The sequence below is a fragment of the Dendrobates tinctorius genome, unplaced genomic scaffold, assembly GCF_039654945.1.
Source record: "Dendrobates tinctorius isolate UK_male_01 unplaced genomic scaffold, ASM3965494v1 ptg000069l, whole genome shotgun sequence".
Classification (NCBI taxonomy): Eukaryota; Metazoa; Chordata; class Amphibia; order Anura; family Dendrobatidae; genus Dendrobates; species Dendrobates tinctorius.
Window position 1 is genome coordinate 21,729,832 of NW_027361737.1, and position 19,217 is coordinate 21,749,048.

General features: G+C 47.0%; 1 protein-coding gene across 1 annotated transcript in view; it reads right to left on the bottom strand.

Annotated features, from left to right (window-relative positions):
- PROC (protein C, inactivator of coagulation factors Va and VIIIa) overlaps positions 1-19,217 on the bottom strand; it is a 226,464-nt gene that overhangs the window by 86,689 nt on the left and 120,558 nt on the right. The window contains exons 8-9 of the mRNA XM_073581084.1: positions 15,985-16,099; positions 12,923-13,519 (exon numbers count right to left, since the gene is read on the bottom strand). Of these exons, the coding sequence (XP_073437185.1) occupies positions 12,923-13,519; positions 15,985-16,099 (712 nt within the window). The remainder of the gene's footprint in view (positions 1-12,922; positions 13,520-15,984; positions 16,100-19,217) is intronic.

A 19,217-nucleotide genomic window follows, 5' to 3' on the forward strand; every position in this document is an offset into this window, starting at 1 on the left:
TAACAACCCAGTAGTAGGACTGCTACGCCCTCCTTTGTGCACGGAGGAACAGGAGGAGCAGTGCTCAAACTTTCAGAAACAGACACCATGAGGGTGGTATGCTGACCCGACATCCATAACTGCGTGTTGGGCTTACAGACCAACACCATGCAGGGCAATTGGCATTTGTATATAACAAGACTGGCAGATTCGATATTGGCACCTGTGCTCTTCACAGATAAGAGCAGGTTGATACTGAGTATATGTGACAGATATGAGTCACAGTGGAGAACTTTCTGCTGCCTGCAACATCCTCCAGCATGATCGGTTTGGCAGTGGGTTAATAATAGTGTGAGGAGGCATTTCTTTGGAGGGCCACTGCCCTCCATGTGCTAGCCAGAGGAACCCTGACTGCCATTAGATACCGGGATGAGATCCTCAGACCCACTGTGAAGACATATACAGGTGCAGTGCGCATAGGGTTTCTTCTGATGCATGACAATGCTAGGCCTCCTGTAGCTGGTGTGTCAGCAGTTTCAGCATGATGAAGGTATTGATGCTATGGACTGGCCTGCCCGTTCTCCTGACCTGAATCCAACAGAGAACATCTAGCAAAACCATGTTGCACCTGTGACGGAGTCAGATATGGCTGAGTCGTTTTCTAGAGTGGACCCTCTGGGTCGTGGCACCCACCCACCAAGGGCGAGCTGACCTTGTGAGGAACCACCCCCTATACAGGGAGTGTCAGGGGCAAGACCAAGGGGGTGAGCCACCACGACTGCTGGAACCAGATGGCCGGCTCAAGGAAGACACGAGTGTCTGACGACAAGGGACATGCAGGAAACAAGACAAGACAAGGCATCTTCATTAAGGCGAACTCAGGATAACAACAGGTGCAAAACGTGATAAAAGGAAAACACAGCAAGGTGCATGCGTGGCACGCCAAGGTCCATGGCATGGTACATGCTAGATGGCACGCCTAGGTACAAGCAAGGCTCGATGGCATCAGACTCCAGACAGCTGGCAAAGATAGACAGGATCATCAGGTTCCGGAGCTCTGACGGCGATCGACAGGATCCGGGCATCTGGCAGGCAAACCAGGGTTCAGGCAAGGAGGCACGGCAAAGTTCCAGACATGGTGCATGTTAGGTAACACGCCAAGGTCCAAGGCAAAGTTCAAGGCAGGGTGCGTGCTAGGGGCACACCAGGGTCCAAGGCAAGGTGCAAGGCAGGGTGCGTGCTAGGGACACGCCAGGGTCCAAGACAAGGTGCAAGGCAGGGTTCAACACACTAGGCATGGTGCGTGTTTAGGGGACACGGCAGGGTGCAAGGTCCAAGGTCCTGGGCGCGCATAGAGAAGCCGCCAGGATTCAAGCTCCTGCGCGTGCAGAGGGGCATGCCGAGGTTCAGGCTAAGGTCCTGCGCATGCAGAGGGGCACGCCAGGGTTCAGGCTAGGGCTAGGACCTGTGTGGCGCCCCCAGTGTGCACCATAGCATCAGTCCCAGCGGATCTGCATGCAGCGTCGGCTTAACATCTCCCTTGCCGAACACCACAGGTGGCGTCACGAACCATTACATTCCCCCATTACTTGGGCGCCCAGGGCCACAGACCGGGTCCCCGCCGCTGTGACACATCCCGCTGATACCGGCCCGGTACCGAGTACCCCACAGCCCTGGAAGGGCGACCCAATTTGGCATCACGAACAGGATTAGGGAGCCCGGTACCCCCCGGGTCCTGTGTGCCATAGACTGTGTTTGTGTAAAAGACTGTGTGAAATTGGCGCCATTGCCGCCATTATCCCGCTGATTGGCGCGCGGGAAGAAAAGGGGCAGGCCTTCGTGGGAGGAGCCCCTCAGAGAGCGCAAAGCAGTGAAGTCCTGCACGGGAAGAGGAAAAAGCGCGCAAGAGGTGGGAGGAGCTGAGGCCTACAGCCCAGAGCATCGGGCCTGCGAAGTGGCCGCCGGTAAGCTCAAACAGCCCCCGGCCCTGGCTAACGTTAACTAGTGGGGGAAGAGAATGTCTGTGCCAAGCAGCAATGCAGCGGCGGACGCCGCCGCCAACCCCCCAGCGCCACAAGGAGTAGCGCCCACCGCAGCAATCCCCATAATGCTGCTGTCTATGCCCTACCTTCCAGGAGTGGCCTAGCTACCGCAGTACTCGGGTGAGTCCCATACCCTGAGTGAATTTAAGAGAGACTGTGCAGTTTGTTTTAAGTATACCCCCTGTCTGAAAGCCAGAAAGTGCACATCCTTATTGGACAACTGACAGGTGCAGCACAGAGAGAGGTGAAAGCCTGGCAGGACACTGATAAAGAGACTGTTAAAAAAATTCTAGCCAAGCTAAGAAGCACCTTTGACACCCGATCTGCAGCTGAAATCAAGATGCGATTCTTTGGATGCAAACAGAAGGCGCAGGACAGTATAAGGGACTATGCTCTTAACCTGCAGGAGGCGCTGCGAGCAGTTAAGCGAGTTGATCCTGACAGTGTGAAGGAGAAAGATAAACTGTTAAAGGAGCAGTTCATTGAAGGACTTCTATCCAGTACCCACAGAGGGCAGTTGCGCATCATAACCCTGCAAAACCCTGATCTGGACTTTGCTGATTTTAAGGACAGGGCTATTCGGGTCCTGCAGGAATCAACTGTCAGCCGTCCAGCGCCCCCTAGGCGCCCAGCGATCACTTACCATCAGGAAGCAACATCTTTTCCTTCCATCCCTGTGGAGGCTGATGCACAGACTCTGGATAAAGATCCAACTGAAGAGCTGCGTCTTCAGGTCCAGTAGTTGACCAAAGGTATGGCTGCACTTACTAAAACTGTGCAGTCCCTGCATGTGTCATCCAAGGAGAAGATCCAGCTGGCTTCCAGTCCAGAGGATGTCCCGTGGCTCCGGAAGAGGAGAACCCCGCCACTCTGAGGGAGGAACAACAACCGCTATGACCAGGACGGACGCATCTGTCGTCGCTGTTATAAGGCAGGTCATCTTGCAAGAGTCTATCCTTTAAACGAGCAACCCCTGTGGCAGAGGGCCAACCCCCAGGAATAGGATCCCCAGGCCCAAAGAACTGGAGAGCCAAGTATGTTGGAGGGAGACCAATCCTTCCAGTGGTGATTGACGGTATCCCCATGAACGCTCTGCTGGACACTCGTTCCCAGGTGACCACTATGCCGTACATTCTTTACAAGAGGAATTGGGTTGATTCTGAACTTACCCGTGGCCCAACTGATGAACTGACCGTAGTTGCCAGTAATGGTCAGTCTTTGCCACAGATTGGATGTAAAGAGATTACTGTTAAAGTGGGTCGGGTAGAGCTAAAATCTCAAGGTCTGATAGTTGTGGATATTGATCGACGTGAATGTAATCCCATGATGACGCTTGGTACCAATGTAATTGAAAATTGTCTTTCCGATGTTATTGTCTTGTTGCAACAGGTGGCTGAGACTGCTGGTTCCAGTGAACAACGAGTCCTGCAGAAGGAGGTCAGAGCCCTGATGCAAAGACAACAGGTAGAACTCTCTGGCGGAGAAATTGGCAGTGTCAGAGTGAGTGATCATCCCTTCCCCATTGCAATACCCCCCAGATGTGAAATGTTGATTTGGTGTCGGGCAGCCATAGGTCTCAGAGGGAAAGATTACCAGGCATTGGTAGAACCAGTATACTCTGATAGCAGGCCCACTGTCCTGACAGCCAGAGGGATGGTTGATGTACGAAAAGGGAGAGTACCTGTACGCCTCTTGAATTGTGGAGAGGAGGAGGCCACAATACCCCGGTATGCCACAGTTGCTAAGCTGCTCACTGTTAATAACAACTCATTGCAGGCAGCAGATCCCTTGGTCTCATCCGACCAGGTGGAGGACAATGGCTCTGGAAAGCAGCTAGAGGAGTGGTGCCAGCAACTGCAGGTGGGGACTGACTCTACACCCTCATACCAGTAAAATGGGGTTTACAGGGTGACCCAGGAATATGAGCAGGTATTCAGTAAATACCCCCTAGATTTTGGGAAGGCAAAAGGGGTTCAGCATAATATCCTCACTGAAGATCATCCACCCATAAAAGAAAGGTACCGGCGTATACCCCCTACACAATACCAATTTGCTAAAAGTATGTTGAGAGAGATGAAGGAAGCTGGGGTTATCAGAGACAGTTGTAGCCCCTGGGCAGCTCCCATAGTTTTTGTAAAGAAAAAGGATGGTACCATAAGAATGTGTGTTGATTACAGGAAAATTAACAGCATTACACATAAAGATGCCTACCCATTACCTAGAATTGAGGAATCATTAGCTGCACTTAAAACTGCTAACTACTTTTCCACCTTGGATCTCACTAGTGGGTATTGGCAGGTTCCTGTGGCAGAGGCAGACAAGGAGAAAACAGCATTTACCACTCCAATGGGTCTCTGTGAGTTCAACTATATGCCATTCGGGCTCTGCACCTCTCCAGGAACATTTCAACGGCTGATGGAGTGCTGCCTGGGACACATGAACTTTGAGACAGTCTTGTTGTACCTTGATGATGTCATTGTCTTCTCTAAGACGTATGAAGACCATCTGGAACACCTGGCTGAAGTGTTTGAAGCTTTGTCCAATTTTGGCTTGAAGGTGATGCCTTCCAAATGTCACCTCCTGAAGCCCAAAGTACAGTACCTCGGTCATGTGGTGAGTGCAGAAGGTGTGACACCAGATCCTGACAAAGTCACATTCATCAGGGACTGGCAGAAGCCCAGCAACCTCCATGAAGTACGCCAATACCTTGGACTGGTAGGCTACTACCGAAGATTCATCAAAGGCTTTACTGAAATAGCCACCCCTATGCAAAATCTTCTGGTGAGGCAGTCCAAAAAGACCAAACAGAAAAATTCCACCTTTGCATGGACTGAGGAGTTGGAGAGATCCTTCACTCGACTGAAGATGGCTCTCACAGGTGATGAAGTTCTGGCCTACCCAGATTATGACAAGCCCTTTGTGTTGTACACTGATGCCAGCAACGTGGGACTTGGAGCAGTACTATCACAGAATGGAAAAGAAAGACTGATCTCCAACGCCAACAGGAAGCTGCGTCCCACTGAAAGGAACCCTGACAACTACAGTTCTTTCAAGCTGGGGTTCCTTGCCATAGTCTGGGCTGTCACCGAAAGATTCAAATATTACCTAGCCTCAGCCAAGTTCACCATCTTCACGGACAATAACCCGTTGACTCACTTGGAAACTGCAAAACTGGGTGCACTGGAACAGCGATGGATGGCTCAGCTATCTATGAATTCACCATCAAGTACTGAGAATGGGAACAAGAATGCCAACGCTGATGCGCTGTCCAGGATGCCTAATTTGCCTGATGCAGGAGAGGATCCTGAGGCTCTTGAAGAAATAGAGTTACCTCCCTTCCACCGGCCAATTGCGGCCTAACGGGCCCAAGGAATGAGAAACAGACGGTCTGGCTTGAAAGAGGTCACCCTAAATCCATTGCCTCATCATGACTGGGCAGAAACGCAAGATAGTGACCCTGCAGTCTGCCTGGTGAAGGAGCTATTGTCACAATCACAAGCTGACTCACGCCCAGAGTCGGATGCACCTGAAGAAACCCAGCAGTTGTGGAAGGAAAGAGGCCAGCTGTTCATCTATGAAGGAAAGCTGTGTCGGAGGAGTATCAATGCCCGCACTCATGAGCTGGTCTGGCAGGTGGTAATCCCAAAGAGAGAGGCATCAATGGTCTTGGAAGCATACCACAATGGAGCTGGACACTTCGGATGGAAGAAGTTGGAAGCATTACTCCGGGAGAGGTTGGCTGGTATGAGGAAAGCCATTGAAAAGTGGTGCCGGGAGTGTGGACAATGTAACCTGCGCAGAAAGGATCGAAACAGCCAGAGAGCTCCTCTGCAGCCAATAGCGACCAAACAGCCACTCGAGTTGGTAGCCCTGGACCATGTGAAGCTGGTTCCAAGCCAGTCAGGCTACATCTATGCTCTTACCATTGTGGACCACTACTCAAGATTCCTGGTAGTTGTGCCTGTAAAAGATCAAACAGCCAGGACAGCAGCCAGATCATTCCAACAGCACTTCTGTAGACCACATGGTTACCCTGAAAGAGTACTTACAGATCAAGGTCCAGCTTTTGAAGCAGAAGTATTCCAGGAATTCTGTAACTTGTATGGTTGCAAGAAGATCCGGACAACCCTGTACCATCCACAGACCAATGGCATGTGTGAGAAGATGAACCAGGTAGTGATTGACCTACTGAAGACATTGCCTTTGGAGGAGAGAAATCTGTGGCCAGAAAAGTTGCCAGATCTGGTAGACCTCTATAACCATATCCCTGTGAATTCCACCAACTGTACCCCAGCCTGCCTAATGAGAGCAAGACCTGGTAAGCTGCCTATTGATTTGGACATGGGAGTCCTGACACCTGAAGTAACGTCACCAGATGCTGACTGGGATACAGAAAGACAACAACAGTACAGAAGAGTTCAAGAATGTGTGAAGAGTCTAGCTCAGGCAAGACAAAAGCTAGAGAAGCTTTACAATCAAAATGCGCCTGCAGTTCCCTTGTCACCAGGAGAACAAGTCTTAAAAAGAAAAAGAAGACTGCATAAATTGGATGATCAATGGGAAGCTGAACCCTACACCATTCTACCCTCAAATTTCGACAATACCAAGGTGTGCCTTATTAGTAAAGATGGAGGAGAAACCTCAGCAGCCATATCAAGGGATCACCTTAAGCTATGTCCTGACCTGTTAAAAGAACGAATGGAAGAACCAGATAACATCCAACCCATAGAGGAAGAAGAGAAGGTCAGCACAATATTTGGAGAATTCCCAGCAAATTGGACTAAAGTAAATGATGCTATAGTGGTGCCAGTGTTGATATTTCCCCAATTGGTAGCACAGGAATATGTGATTCCAGAAAACCCTGATCAGGCAGCAGATGCTACACCAGCAGTGGAGACAGAGAACCCTCGCCCTGCCAGTAGTGAAACTGACATGCCCATAGTGACTCTAAGAACACGTAGACACGTACCACCAAGTTCACATACTACACCAGTAGTTGGAACCAGACAATCAGTAAGGGCCATTACAACACCAGTGTTACGCAGATCTACTCATATAACCCAAGGCATTCCACCCATTAGATTCCGCATATAAAGTAATATGACTGCTAAAATGAATGTATATATTTAACTGTTCTCAAGCTTTGTGCCTACCGGTAACCTGTAAGAGTTTCCTTTAAAATTTTCCAGTTTTACCTTGTTTTCATTGACACTGAACCACAGGACTTGTGTGTGGTCAAAAACTTTCTTTGTAATTAGTTCACCATTTGCCCAGGAATGGAGCATGGACATTGATGCTTGGACTTATCACAGAACTGTTTTTGGAGCTTGTGGTTTTTGTACATTTTTCATTTTTCAAATCTTGTACAATTATAATTGTTTACATTGTTTAACTGTAATATATGTTTTGCTCAGCCCAGGAGTGCTGACTTGCACTAGGGGGGAATGTGGCGCCCCCAGGAGTATGGCCACCACAGTGGCTTTGCCTTACTCCAGGGAGGGTAATGCCAGGCTTGGAGGCAATGAAGGGTCTCTCTCGCAGTTAACCAATACATGCGACAGTTCCACTCCAGGCCAGCAGGGGGGACTCTGAACTGGAATTAAGGGGAGGAGTGCTCTCTGAGGGCCAAGAGGAAGGAGTGGTCAGTGAGTGTGAGGAGGGTGAAGTGTGCAGACGTGTGGGAGAAGCACGGAGATCGAGCAGAGAGGAAAGGCTCATCTCCAGAGAGAGCGCATGAACTGGAGCCTGGTCTCCACGGTTGTATGGATACTAATGGTCCTGCAACAGACACCAGAGGAGTAGGAGGCTGTAAATGCACTACTCCATCTAAGACTCGGAGGCACAACAGCACGGAGTGAGCCAAGAGAAGAATAGCGGCTACAGTTGTCTGCCATACGAGGAGTGAGAATAGAAGAGAATTGAGAGGAACTTCAGTGTAACTCAGTACTAGGAGTACTTCACTCAAATAAGCGCTAGGAAGGAGACTGCACAGCCCATCTGCTGAGAGAGAATCTCTGAGCTGCTTCCAGGCTAGCCTGCTCTGGTACCATCTGTAATCAGGACCCTGGACTGCATTTGTCAAGTAAAGGTACAGAAACTGCACCCCGCTGTGTCTTGTCTGCTTCCTACCCTTCCGGCACCGCTACATCCCCGTGCCAATTACATCTACACTGCCCTGGGACTACAGCTTCACCTGTGGGGAGCTTTTACATCTTTGCTGCACCATAGCATCAGTCCCAGCGGATCTGCATGCAGCGTCGGCTTAACACCTCCCTTGCCGAACACCACAGGTGGCGTCACAAACCATTACATTCCCCCATTACTTGGGCGCCCAGGGCCACGGACCGTGTCCCCGCCGCTGTGACACATCCCGCAGATACTGGCGCGGTACCGAGTACCCCACAGCCCTGGGAGGGCAACCCACCTGTGCGTGCTGGGAGACACACCAGGGTTCAGGCTAAGGCAAGGGCCTGCGCGTGCTAGGAGGCACACCAGGGTTAGGGTTCAAGGCAAAGAGAGGAACGTAGGCAGTAGCACAGAGTCGGGTACAGGAAAGAGAAGCGGAGCGTATGCTAGAGCCCAGAACCGGGTACAGAAACTAGGTCATAGTACAGGACAAGACAGAGAACCAAGGTTCAGGACAGAGCAAGGATGGCAAAAGACTTGTGCTAGAGTAGCACGAAAACGCACAGTGCGAGAAACAGCGTGAGTGCAAGAGAGCACGGAAAACATGACTGAGGCACTGGCTAGCTGGTCGGGCTGAGGCACAGACAGGCGGGCAAGACTGAGGCGACCACGACTGAGGCATAACAGGCGACAGCTGTCACTGACCGACAAGCATGGCTGCGGCACAATCAGGCGGGCATGGCTAAGGCGGGCATGGCTTAGGCACAAACAGGCAGCTACTGAAGGCCAGGCGCATGCAAAGGGCACACGGAGAAACAAGGCAAGGCTAGGCAAGTACAGGACTGGAAGCGGAGCGTAGGCAGGAACACAGAGCCGGGTCAGAGAGAGTATAGGGCTAGCAGTGGAGCGTAGGCTGAAGCCCAGAGTGGGGTCAAGGGAGAACCTTGAGACTAGCCAGAAAATGTGCTAGAGAGCACCACAGGACAGAGTCAGGAAAACCAGGCAAAGACAGGGAACGAGAGAAGTACTACAAGGCTAAGAATGGCAAAGGCAAGACATGGAGAAACAAGCAAAAGCAGAGAACATAGGAAGTACTACAAGGTAAAGCATAGCAAGGACAAGACATGGCACAAAAGACAACACAAAACATGGCATGGGACAAGAGGCAGAATACAAGCACAGAGCGTGTGCAGGGACGCACAACAGGGCAGAGTGCAGGGGCACAGAATACAAGGAGCAACTCAGCAGGACCAGGCATCCTAGCAGGGAAGCAACACGATACTCAGGCCCCGACCATAGGAAGGGGCGGTCTGATATAGGGCATTAGCACCTGCACTTCCGGGTCAGAACCAGGAGAGGACTTCCGGTTCAGATCCTCCAGGAACATAGAGAGGCTAGCTAGATCAGATTCTGCTGGACCATAGAGAGGGTCACATGATCAGGGCCTCCAGGACCATAGAGGGGATTGCTGGATCAGATACTGCTGGACATAGAGAGGGTCACATGATCAGGGTCTCAAGGACCATAGAGAGGATTGCTGGATCAGATACTGCTGGACATAGAGAGGGTCACATGGGACTCCAGAACCATAGGAAGGATTGCTGGATCAGATTCTGCTGGACCATAGTGACGATCACAGCAGGCAGAGCAGAGACGGGCGCGCACACAGCCACGGCATGCAGCCATGAGGTGAGGTGCGCATGCACACTGCTCCAGGAGTGACGCAGCACAACAGTCATGAGGTGCACGCGCACACTGCTCCAGGGATCATGCAGCATAATAGTCATGAGGTGCGTGTGCACACAGCTCCAGGAGTCGGACATGACAGATATAACAGTGAAGTGCGTTTGCACAGTGCTCCAGGGGTCATGCGGCATATCAGACATGGCGGGCATGACAGCACCACAGACTGTGCAGGAGTTGACTGATGCTTTAGTCCAGGTCTGGGAGGAAATATCTCAGGAGAACAACCGCCACCTCATCAGGAGCATGCACAGGCGTTGTAGGGAGGTCATACAGTCACGTGGAGGCCACACACGCTATTGAGCATCAAGATTTGAAACTGGAATATTTAATTCAAAGATATCTAGGATGTGGTATTTTAATGTTCCCTTTATTTGTTTGAGCAGTACGGTATATATACAGTTGTGCTTAAAACTTTACATACCCAGACAGAATTTTTGCTTTCTTGGCCTTTTTTCAGAGAATATGAATGATAACACCAAAACTTTGTCTCCACTCATGGTTAGTGGTTGGATGAAGCCATTTACAGTCAAACTACTGTGTTTTCTCTTTTTAAATTATAATGACAACTCAAAACATCCAAATGACCCTGATCAAAAGTTTACATACCCCATTTCTTAATACCATGTATTGCCCCCTCTAACATCAATGACAGCTTTTAGTCTTTTGTGGTAGTTGTGGATGAGGTTCCTTATTTTCTCAGATGGTGAAGCTGCCCACTCTTCTTGGGAAAAAGCCTCCAGTTCCTGTAAATTTGTGGACTGCCTAGCATGAACTACGCGCTTGAGATCTCCCCAGAGTGGCTCAATAATATTAGTGTCAGGATACTGAGATGACCACTTCCGAAACTTCCCTTTGTTCTGCTGTAGCCAATGACAGGTCAACTTAGCCTTGTGTTTTGGATCGTTGTCATGTTGGAACGTCCAAGTACGTCCCATGCACAGCTTCCGTGCTGATGATTGCAAATTTGCCTCCAGTATTTGCTGATAACGTGCTGCATTCATCTTTCCTTCAACTTTGACAAAGTTTCCTGTGCCTTTGTAGCTCACATATCCCTAAAACATCAGCGATCCACCTCCATACTTTACAGTAGGAATGGTGTTCCTTTCATCATAGGCCTTGTTGACCTCTCTCCATATGTAATGTTTATGATTGTGGCCAAAAAGTTAAATTTTGGTCTCATCACTCCAAATTACCTTGTTCCAGAAGTTTTGAGGCTTGTCTCTGTGCTGTTTTGCTTATTGTAGGCAAGATACTTTGTGGCATTTGTGCAGTAATGGCTTTCTTCTGGAGACTCGACCATGCAGCCCATTTTTCTTTAGGTGCCTCCTTATTGTGCATCTTGAAGCAGCCACATCACTAGTTTTCAGAGAGTCCAGTATTTCAGCTGATGTTATATGTGGGTTTTTCTTTGCATCCCGAACAATTTTCCTGGCAGTTGTGGGCGAAATTTTTGTTGGTCTACCTGACCGTGGTTTTGTTTTTACAGAGCCCCTGATTTTCCATTTATTAATCACAATTTGAACGCTGCTGACTGGCAGTATCAATTCCTTGGAAATCTTTTTGTATCCCTTTCCTGTTTTATACAGATCAACTACCTTTTCCTGTAGATCTGTTGACAAGTCTTTTGCTTTCCCTATGACTCAGAATCCAGAAACATCAGTGGCTGGATGAAAGATGCAAGATTCTGTCTGGATCCCAGAAACTCACTCATCTTTATGCACAAACACCAATTAAAAGCAAACAGGTCACAGGTGGGGATGTTACCTTTAGTAGCCATTCAAACCCATTTGTGTCAACTTCTGTGCATGTTATCACGCCAAAATCACCAGGATATGTAAACTTTTGATCAGGGTCATTTGGATATTTTGGGTTGTCATTATGATTTAAAAAGAGAAAAGAAAAAGGATAAATATTTTAGTTTATTGACTTGTAACAGCGAGGAAGACGTGAAGAAGTGTCTTATAAGAAGAAAAGATATAATGGTTAGAACTGTTGTTTTGCAGTGCTGGGACTCGGGGTTCAAATTCCACCTATGACAACAACTGTAAGGAGTTTGTATGTTCTCCCCGTGTTTGCGTGGGTTTCCACCAGGTTCTCTGGTTTGCTCCTACACTCCAAAGACATACTGATAGGGAATGTAGATTGTGAGCCCCAGATAATGTCTGGTAAGCGCTGCGGAATTAATGGTGCTATATAAGTGAGTAAAAAAATAAATAAGAAGATATATTACAAAGTTTCTTATATTTGTCTGTACTGTTGATTTATGTATAAGTTTGTTGAGCATACAAGTCCATTTAAAGTCTATACAGTTCTGACAGTCAGTCATTTACTTTCTTCTGACTGTAGCGTAGTATTTATTTGGCTGCTAATAAAATGCATAATTTTAGTTATGTTTGCATTGTATTATGCATTTGCCTAGTTTAGAAAGAAATGCTTTTTTCATATATGTTATTATAATAAGCAACTACAAACAGTATCCGCTTCTCAGGAGAACCTGACATTTTCATGGATTATACAAACAGCTTGCAGTATTTCAATGGACACCATGTAATGCACCATCCATTTCCCCATGTGAAAGCAAGTCAAGGAATCTGAACATTACCGCTGTGTTTCAGTAATATTTCAAGGTCTTCGAGTGCCATTATTGTATTGAAGTAGTGTGCATACATGAACACAGTTTCTTAATCTTTACTGACTGAATCTGCTTTGGTGACTGTCTCTTCTGACTATCGATCTTCTGCCCGCTTGTCATTCTCCTTGTTATAAGCTTTAATAACATTATCACTTGAATATACAGAGGGAATTTTTCTAAACTATGGTGACATTATAAAAGCAAATAATCACTTTAAATCTCTTCACAAATAATTCAGAATTTGGTATTTCGCTACATGGTTCTTCTTAAAAAAACTCAAAACATTCGAAACCACATTTGTTATAATTATCTATTTTATTAAAATGTTTTGCCTAGACGGTGGATGTAATAACCTTAATTTGCTGATATTTACTGATTATGATTACAGGGAATCTTTAGTTATGTGACTTGGCTGCACGTGACTTCATCTTTTTCTCATCCACTTCATATTTTGTCAGTTGCTGTTGTATCCATGGAAGATAATTATTAACCTTCGTATATATTCCAAAATTATGCAGCCTACCACATCCCTCTCCCCAGCTCACCAACCCTATCAGAAACCAGGTGTCTCCAAAGTAGGTGACCATGGGCCCCCCACTGTCTCCGGAACATGCATCTTGATTGTCCCCCAACTTTCCAGCACACAACATATTACCAGTTACGCGGTTCTGCATGACCGTAGAACAGTTTTCGTTGGGTACTATAGGAATCTGTATGTAGCTTAGAATGTTAGATCGGTTACGATGTGCTTCATCCTGATTGCCCCAGCCAGTCACTATGGTCTCTCTTCCTTCAAGGGTCAGTATTGTATTGACCAGTCTGTAACTAGGTAAACAAATGGGCAACACATATTTGCTATAGACGGCTGGCTGGCTTAGACGTAGTAGAGCAATATCATTATCTACAGTCTCAGCTTTGAAATTAGGGTGCGTGATGATTTTAGTGACAAACATTTGCTGCTCGGTGTCTTCCAGGGTCCGGCGATCATATTCACCTGTAAAGCAATATGATCAAAGGGATATATGTGAATGAAAGGTCTTACCTGCTATAACCTTTCCTGTAAGACTGTTCAAGACATGATAAATAGCTATTGACTTGACATATTTTTTCATGCAAATTACCAATAAAATAAGTATGAAATTTAGACCTGTTGTGATATATTTTGCTGATTAATAACTCAATTATTGTTAGGGTATGTGCACACGCTGCGGTTTTTGCTGCGGATCCGCAGCAGATTTGGCCTCTGCGGATCCGCAGCAGTTCCGCAGACAGTGTACAGTACCATGTAAGTCTATGTGATTTACAATCCGCAGTGCACATGCTGCGGTTTTATCACTGCGGAAAAGCTGTGGTTTTAAATCCGTAGAAAGTATTGACATGTCAATTCTTTCTGCGGATTCCACTGCGGTTTGCCACCTATTCCATTGTCCAGGTGTCAAACCACAGGGGAAAACCACTGGCCAATCTGCAGGTAAAACCGCAGGTCAAATTACTTGCGGTTTTACCTGCGGAACCACACGGAAAAATCCGCTGGTGAATCCGCAGCGTGTGCACATACCCTTAGAAAATTATTTTTTTTCATTTCTCCCTACTGCATCTGCTGTTTCTGAATATGTGTGTTAGTAAATGTTTGATTGCTACAAGGTACAGCTGGATAACCATGTAACTGATGTAAGCCTCATGTCTATGGCCAGGTTAATCAGGTCATTTTATAGAAAAAGCTGCCAAGCGTGTACATGAGGAATAATATTATTTCTGGCCATTATATGACTTGTATCTTGCATTTTTCATCAGCTTTTCCTTATGCAGGATCTAAGGTATCTCTTATTTTCAGTTTTCTCTGAGCTGTTGAACAAACACTTCTAATGCATGATGTTTTTCTACACACTTCACAAAGTGAAGATATGATCCTGCTCCCTTATCTCTCTGCAGCACATCCCAAGACACTGCAACATGCAGTACATTATACAGCAGTACTGAGCATTGTATCTGTGAATCAAGCATTGAGGAGACATAAAACACTTCATAGAAAGCAGCAATGCTGTAGCTATGTGTCTCGCTGGCCAACATGTAACCTGATTGGTCATTAAGGTCAAAGTCTGTCTCATCTCTAAAGGCAGATTTTAGCAGTTTTTGAAAATGATCAGTTTAGGAGGAGTCAGACAGTAAGTGGCTCATATTTGGAGACAAACACAAAGAGAATAGTACAAAACAACAGTGACCATTAAAATCAAAACGGTTTCTTTATCCTAATCTTTTCAATGTAACCACTACTAATAAAACATTTTTTTTTAAAGAGAACCTATCACATACAATAATGCTTGTTACCTGCAAGTATAGGGTTATCCTGCAAGTAAATAGCATTAAAATTCTGCCTGGATGCCTCATTTCCACTACAGGGAGGAAACTCATTTATACCCTCCGTGTAGTAGCTCGCTTCCAGTCAACAGGGTGGAGCAGGAAGCAGTTACAGTCTCTTGCCCTGCGCCAGCACTTAGACTCCTGCTGCTGGGAGCAAAGTATCTTCACTTGGGGTTCAGTCATGGAGGCGGAGTTGGCGCGGGTTCAGTCACCGCTCTGTGTATAGAGAGCGGCGGCTGTAACCGCACCCACTGCACTGACTGACAGCCGTCCCTAATGCTGAGCTGCTATCAGTCAGAGCCTGGGGCACGGTTGTAGCCGCCACTCTATACACAGAGCAGTGACTAAAACCATGCCGTCTTCTCCATGACTGAAACCCGAATGTTTTGGGAGGAATAAAGTACATGTCCACCCAGCAGCGGGGCTCTAAATGTGTGGACCGGGTAGGTTCGGAAGGCTATCAACCTGAAGGTTAACTCCATATCTACAGTGTAATAGCGTTTTTTTCACGTGACAGGTTCCCTTTAAGATTGAGGCTGCAAGATCTCACTGGAGTACAATGTGCCAAATTCATTAAGAGGCACCTGTCACTAGAATTTGGTGCATCTTCTCAGTGGTGTGCTTCTTGCAAGAAATGCTACTTCTGTCAGTGACTGGAGTAACAATTCTGAAGGAATGAAATACCAGCACTTGTAATGAATTTGATGGACAGGTGTAGCAATGCCCCATCCCACCCCAGCTCCTTCTATTTTAGCAGAGCTGCTTCAAACTGGTACAAAAGTTGCAACATTTTTCTAGCATAAAAGCTTTGATGAATCAACCCCTTATTTTTTCTTGCAGAGGCTTTTTGACCAACTTGAAAATACTATGCAATCTGATATGCTTTTGTAAATACTGACTGCTGACTGCTCAACCAAGACCTGGGAATATTTGGTCCAGGGTGTAATATTGTCTATGTATAATTACACAATTATCTTAAGAAGATGTTGACCATTGACATACATTTTGGAAAGCCTTGTTTAGGATTTTGAAAGCCTGGATGGTAAAAATCGTGTATTTCTTGTAGATAAAACAATACATACATCAACAGGTACCTACCGAGCCGGATAAAGTACTTTCCAGGCTGTTTGAAACAATGGGCTGCCGTTAGAACCCATGATGGGTGAATCAGAACTCCACCACAGTGAAACTTCTTCTCATAAAGTAGGAGTGCCTGCAAACACAAGAGGAATAATTGGTCTTTTGTTATTAGTATGTTGAGGTGTCAAATAATAAATGCAAGCAATTTACTGCTCATTAAAATTTGCAACTGTTTTCGAAACATTAATACTTTTTTCTTTTGTTTACATTTTGTTGCCTTGGAGACTGACCACTGCTGCTTAAAGGGAATCTGTCACCCCATTTTGGGCCTATAAGTTGCGGCCACCGGCCCACCGCCATCAAGGGCTTATCTACAGCATTCTGTAACGTAATGCCGGGAAAGGTCAGAGAGGTCCGGCGCCTGCGCACTGCAGTACTTTACTCTGCCCTCAACAGGGCAGAGGAAGTACGCCTGCGCAGGAGCCGTAGCAGAAGTAAGAAGGAGGACGTCATCGGATGAAGATGGGAGGCGCCGGACCAGACGGCGACACCCATCGGACCGGATCCCTGGGTGAGTATAATCTAACTTGTTTCTCTTATCTTTCAAGTTACATCGGGGGCTTATCTACAGCATTACAGGATGCTGTAGATAAGCCCCTGATGGCGGTGGCCGCATCTTATAGGCCAAAAATGGGGTGACAGATTCTCTTAGACAACGTCCAGCAGGTGACAATACTTTAAGGCTATGTGCCCACGTAGCATTTTTCAAGCGTTTTTTTCCTGAGCAGAAACACATGCCCTTGCCAGGGAAAACGCATGTGCTTTTTTAACACGCATTTTTGACGGGATTGTCAAGCGTTTTGACATGCGTTTTCCTATGCATTTTTGCAATTACAGTGTATGTATGCGGAATTGAATGCGATTCCGCACAATTAATGAAGATGCTGCGTTTTTTTCCGCTAAGCGTTTCCGCAGCAGAAAAAAACGCACCATTAGCACAACATGTGCGTTTTCCATTCTATTACATTAGATGCTTTTCTTAAGCGTTTCCGCAGCAGAAACGCTTGTCTAAAAGCGCTGCGGAAACGCTTAAAAAACGCAACGTGGGCACACAGCCTAAAACATCTTTATTCTGCCATATACAGGATGCAACGTTTTGACCTGTCACACTTCTTTTTCAAGCAGGTTGAAACGTTGGATCCTGTATATGACAGAATAAAAATGTTTTGAAGTTTCATCACCTGCTAGACGCTGTCCACTACATTTTTATGCATGCTTTATCCAAGTGGGTTTCTTGGAATTTTGGATCATCCATCTCTACATAGGGGAAAGCCCTAATCTACTTTTTGTCTAGGAAAGAGTGCTACAAGCAAATTATAAACGGCTGATGGCCCCTGCTGCTAGTCACCAGACATGCACAGTGCTTACAAGTAGAGTTGAGCGACTTTTGGTTTTTTAGGGTCGCGTTTCGTTTCGTGAAACCCGACTTTTCCAAAAGTCGGGTCGAGCAAGATCGTCCGATTATAGGGAAAAGTCGGGGTCGTCCCGAAACACGAAACCCAATGTAAGTCAATGGGGAATAAAATTCGGCAGTGAGAGGAGGACAGGAAACACACCTACAGTGCCCATTTGAATGCCAAAAGCATCAATTCTTCTTACTTAAGCTTGTCAACCTTAATTAACTTCATAATACAAGTTACGCACTGAAAAATAGGGGTTATTTGGCTAAAGTTGTGGGGGGGGGGCTGGCTCCAGGTTTTCATGTGCCCTGGGCGAAAGAGCGCCCCTTTAACACATACCAAAACTCATCATGCTCCGATACGGCAGAGAAATAGCGGTATAGTACAATGAAAAATACTTCACTTTTTACATCTCATGACGAGGCCCATCTATTTCTCCATACAGAATCATTGGTCCCATATAATGTTTGAAACAGTATATGATGAGCTCCACATAATGCTACAGTATATGTTGGTCCCCATGGATGAAGCTCCACTGTCTTATGGGCCCAAATAATGCTCCAAACATAATGGACCCCATTTCTAATGATCTAGTGTATAATGGGCCCTGTAAATTCTGCTCCAGTGTCTGATGTCCACCTTTGGAATGTTCCAGTGTATGGTGGGCCCCATCTATCATTCTCCAGAGTAACGTGCTCCCCAAAAATTGCTGTCCCAACATTGAAAACAATCAAATAAGTCTCCTCGCTAGGGAATCCCTGTACTAGTCTGGACTCCTCGTCGTCCCCATCTTCCATCTCACTGCACAGTATTTCAACCTTGCAAGTGCTGTGATCCTGAGCAAGCAGGGGGGGCCCACTCGTTGGCGACGGCACTGGCACAGGGCCCCTGATAGTACGGTGGTGTGTCTGATGGCGGGTGGGCCGAACCTGCACTTTCATCTGCAGCTTCCTCTTTGTCACCGTGTAAGATGGAACTGTATATGGGAAGGGTAACCTGAGTTTCATCAGGGTCAGATTCAGGCCGTGTAGCGTGCGAGGGGAATGTACCAGCAGATTCATCGAGCAGTGGCTGGGCATCAGTGCACTTGTGTCGCCCCCAGGAGTACGGTCGCCACAGTGGCATTACCTTCCTCCTAGGGAGTGTGATGTCATGCTTGGGAGCAACGAAGGATCTCTCTAGCAGGTTAACTGATTGGGCGGCGTTATTCCCACGAGTCATGACCCTCCAAACAGCGTTCATGAAGGCAAATTGTTTGTTTTACGTGGGCAGTATGGTTGCAAAGCTGAACCTTAAAGGAATGTCCAGAAGGGCACCACCAGGAGTGGAGCCTACGGTTAAATTCGACTCCACCTGGGAAACCTCAACCATGCCAGCTACAGAACAGATGCACACATTGCAAGCTTAATTCTGTTAACGAACGAGACTCCGTCATGCCCCGCGGTCCAAGTCCGGCTTACTAGAGGGACACGTGAGGCTCTGGAACATGAGATTGGCCAATAACTGGTGTGTCATGCCCTTACATGTCCGTGGCTGCATGTGCGCTACACTGAAAAGGCCAGCGTTTGTCGCTTACAGGTGCAGATAACCCGCTGAACAACGTTAGTGATGGGGATCACTGATTACAATTATTACCCGCGAACAATGATTTCCCAGTAAGTGCAGGTCAACTGCAGTTCCGGAATTAGGCCTAACCGTCATTCCTGAAAAAATGAAAAACTTACGTGTGCAAACCACAGGTGCTGTAGCTTGCTTAACAGCTCGCCAGCCGTTCTCACGCCCAGTATGGAT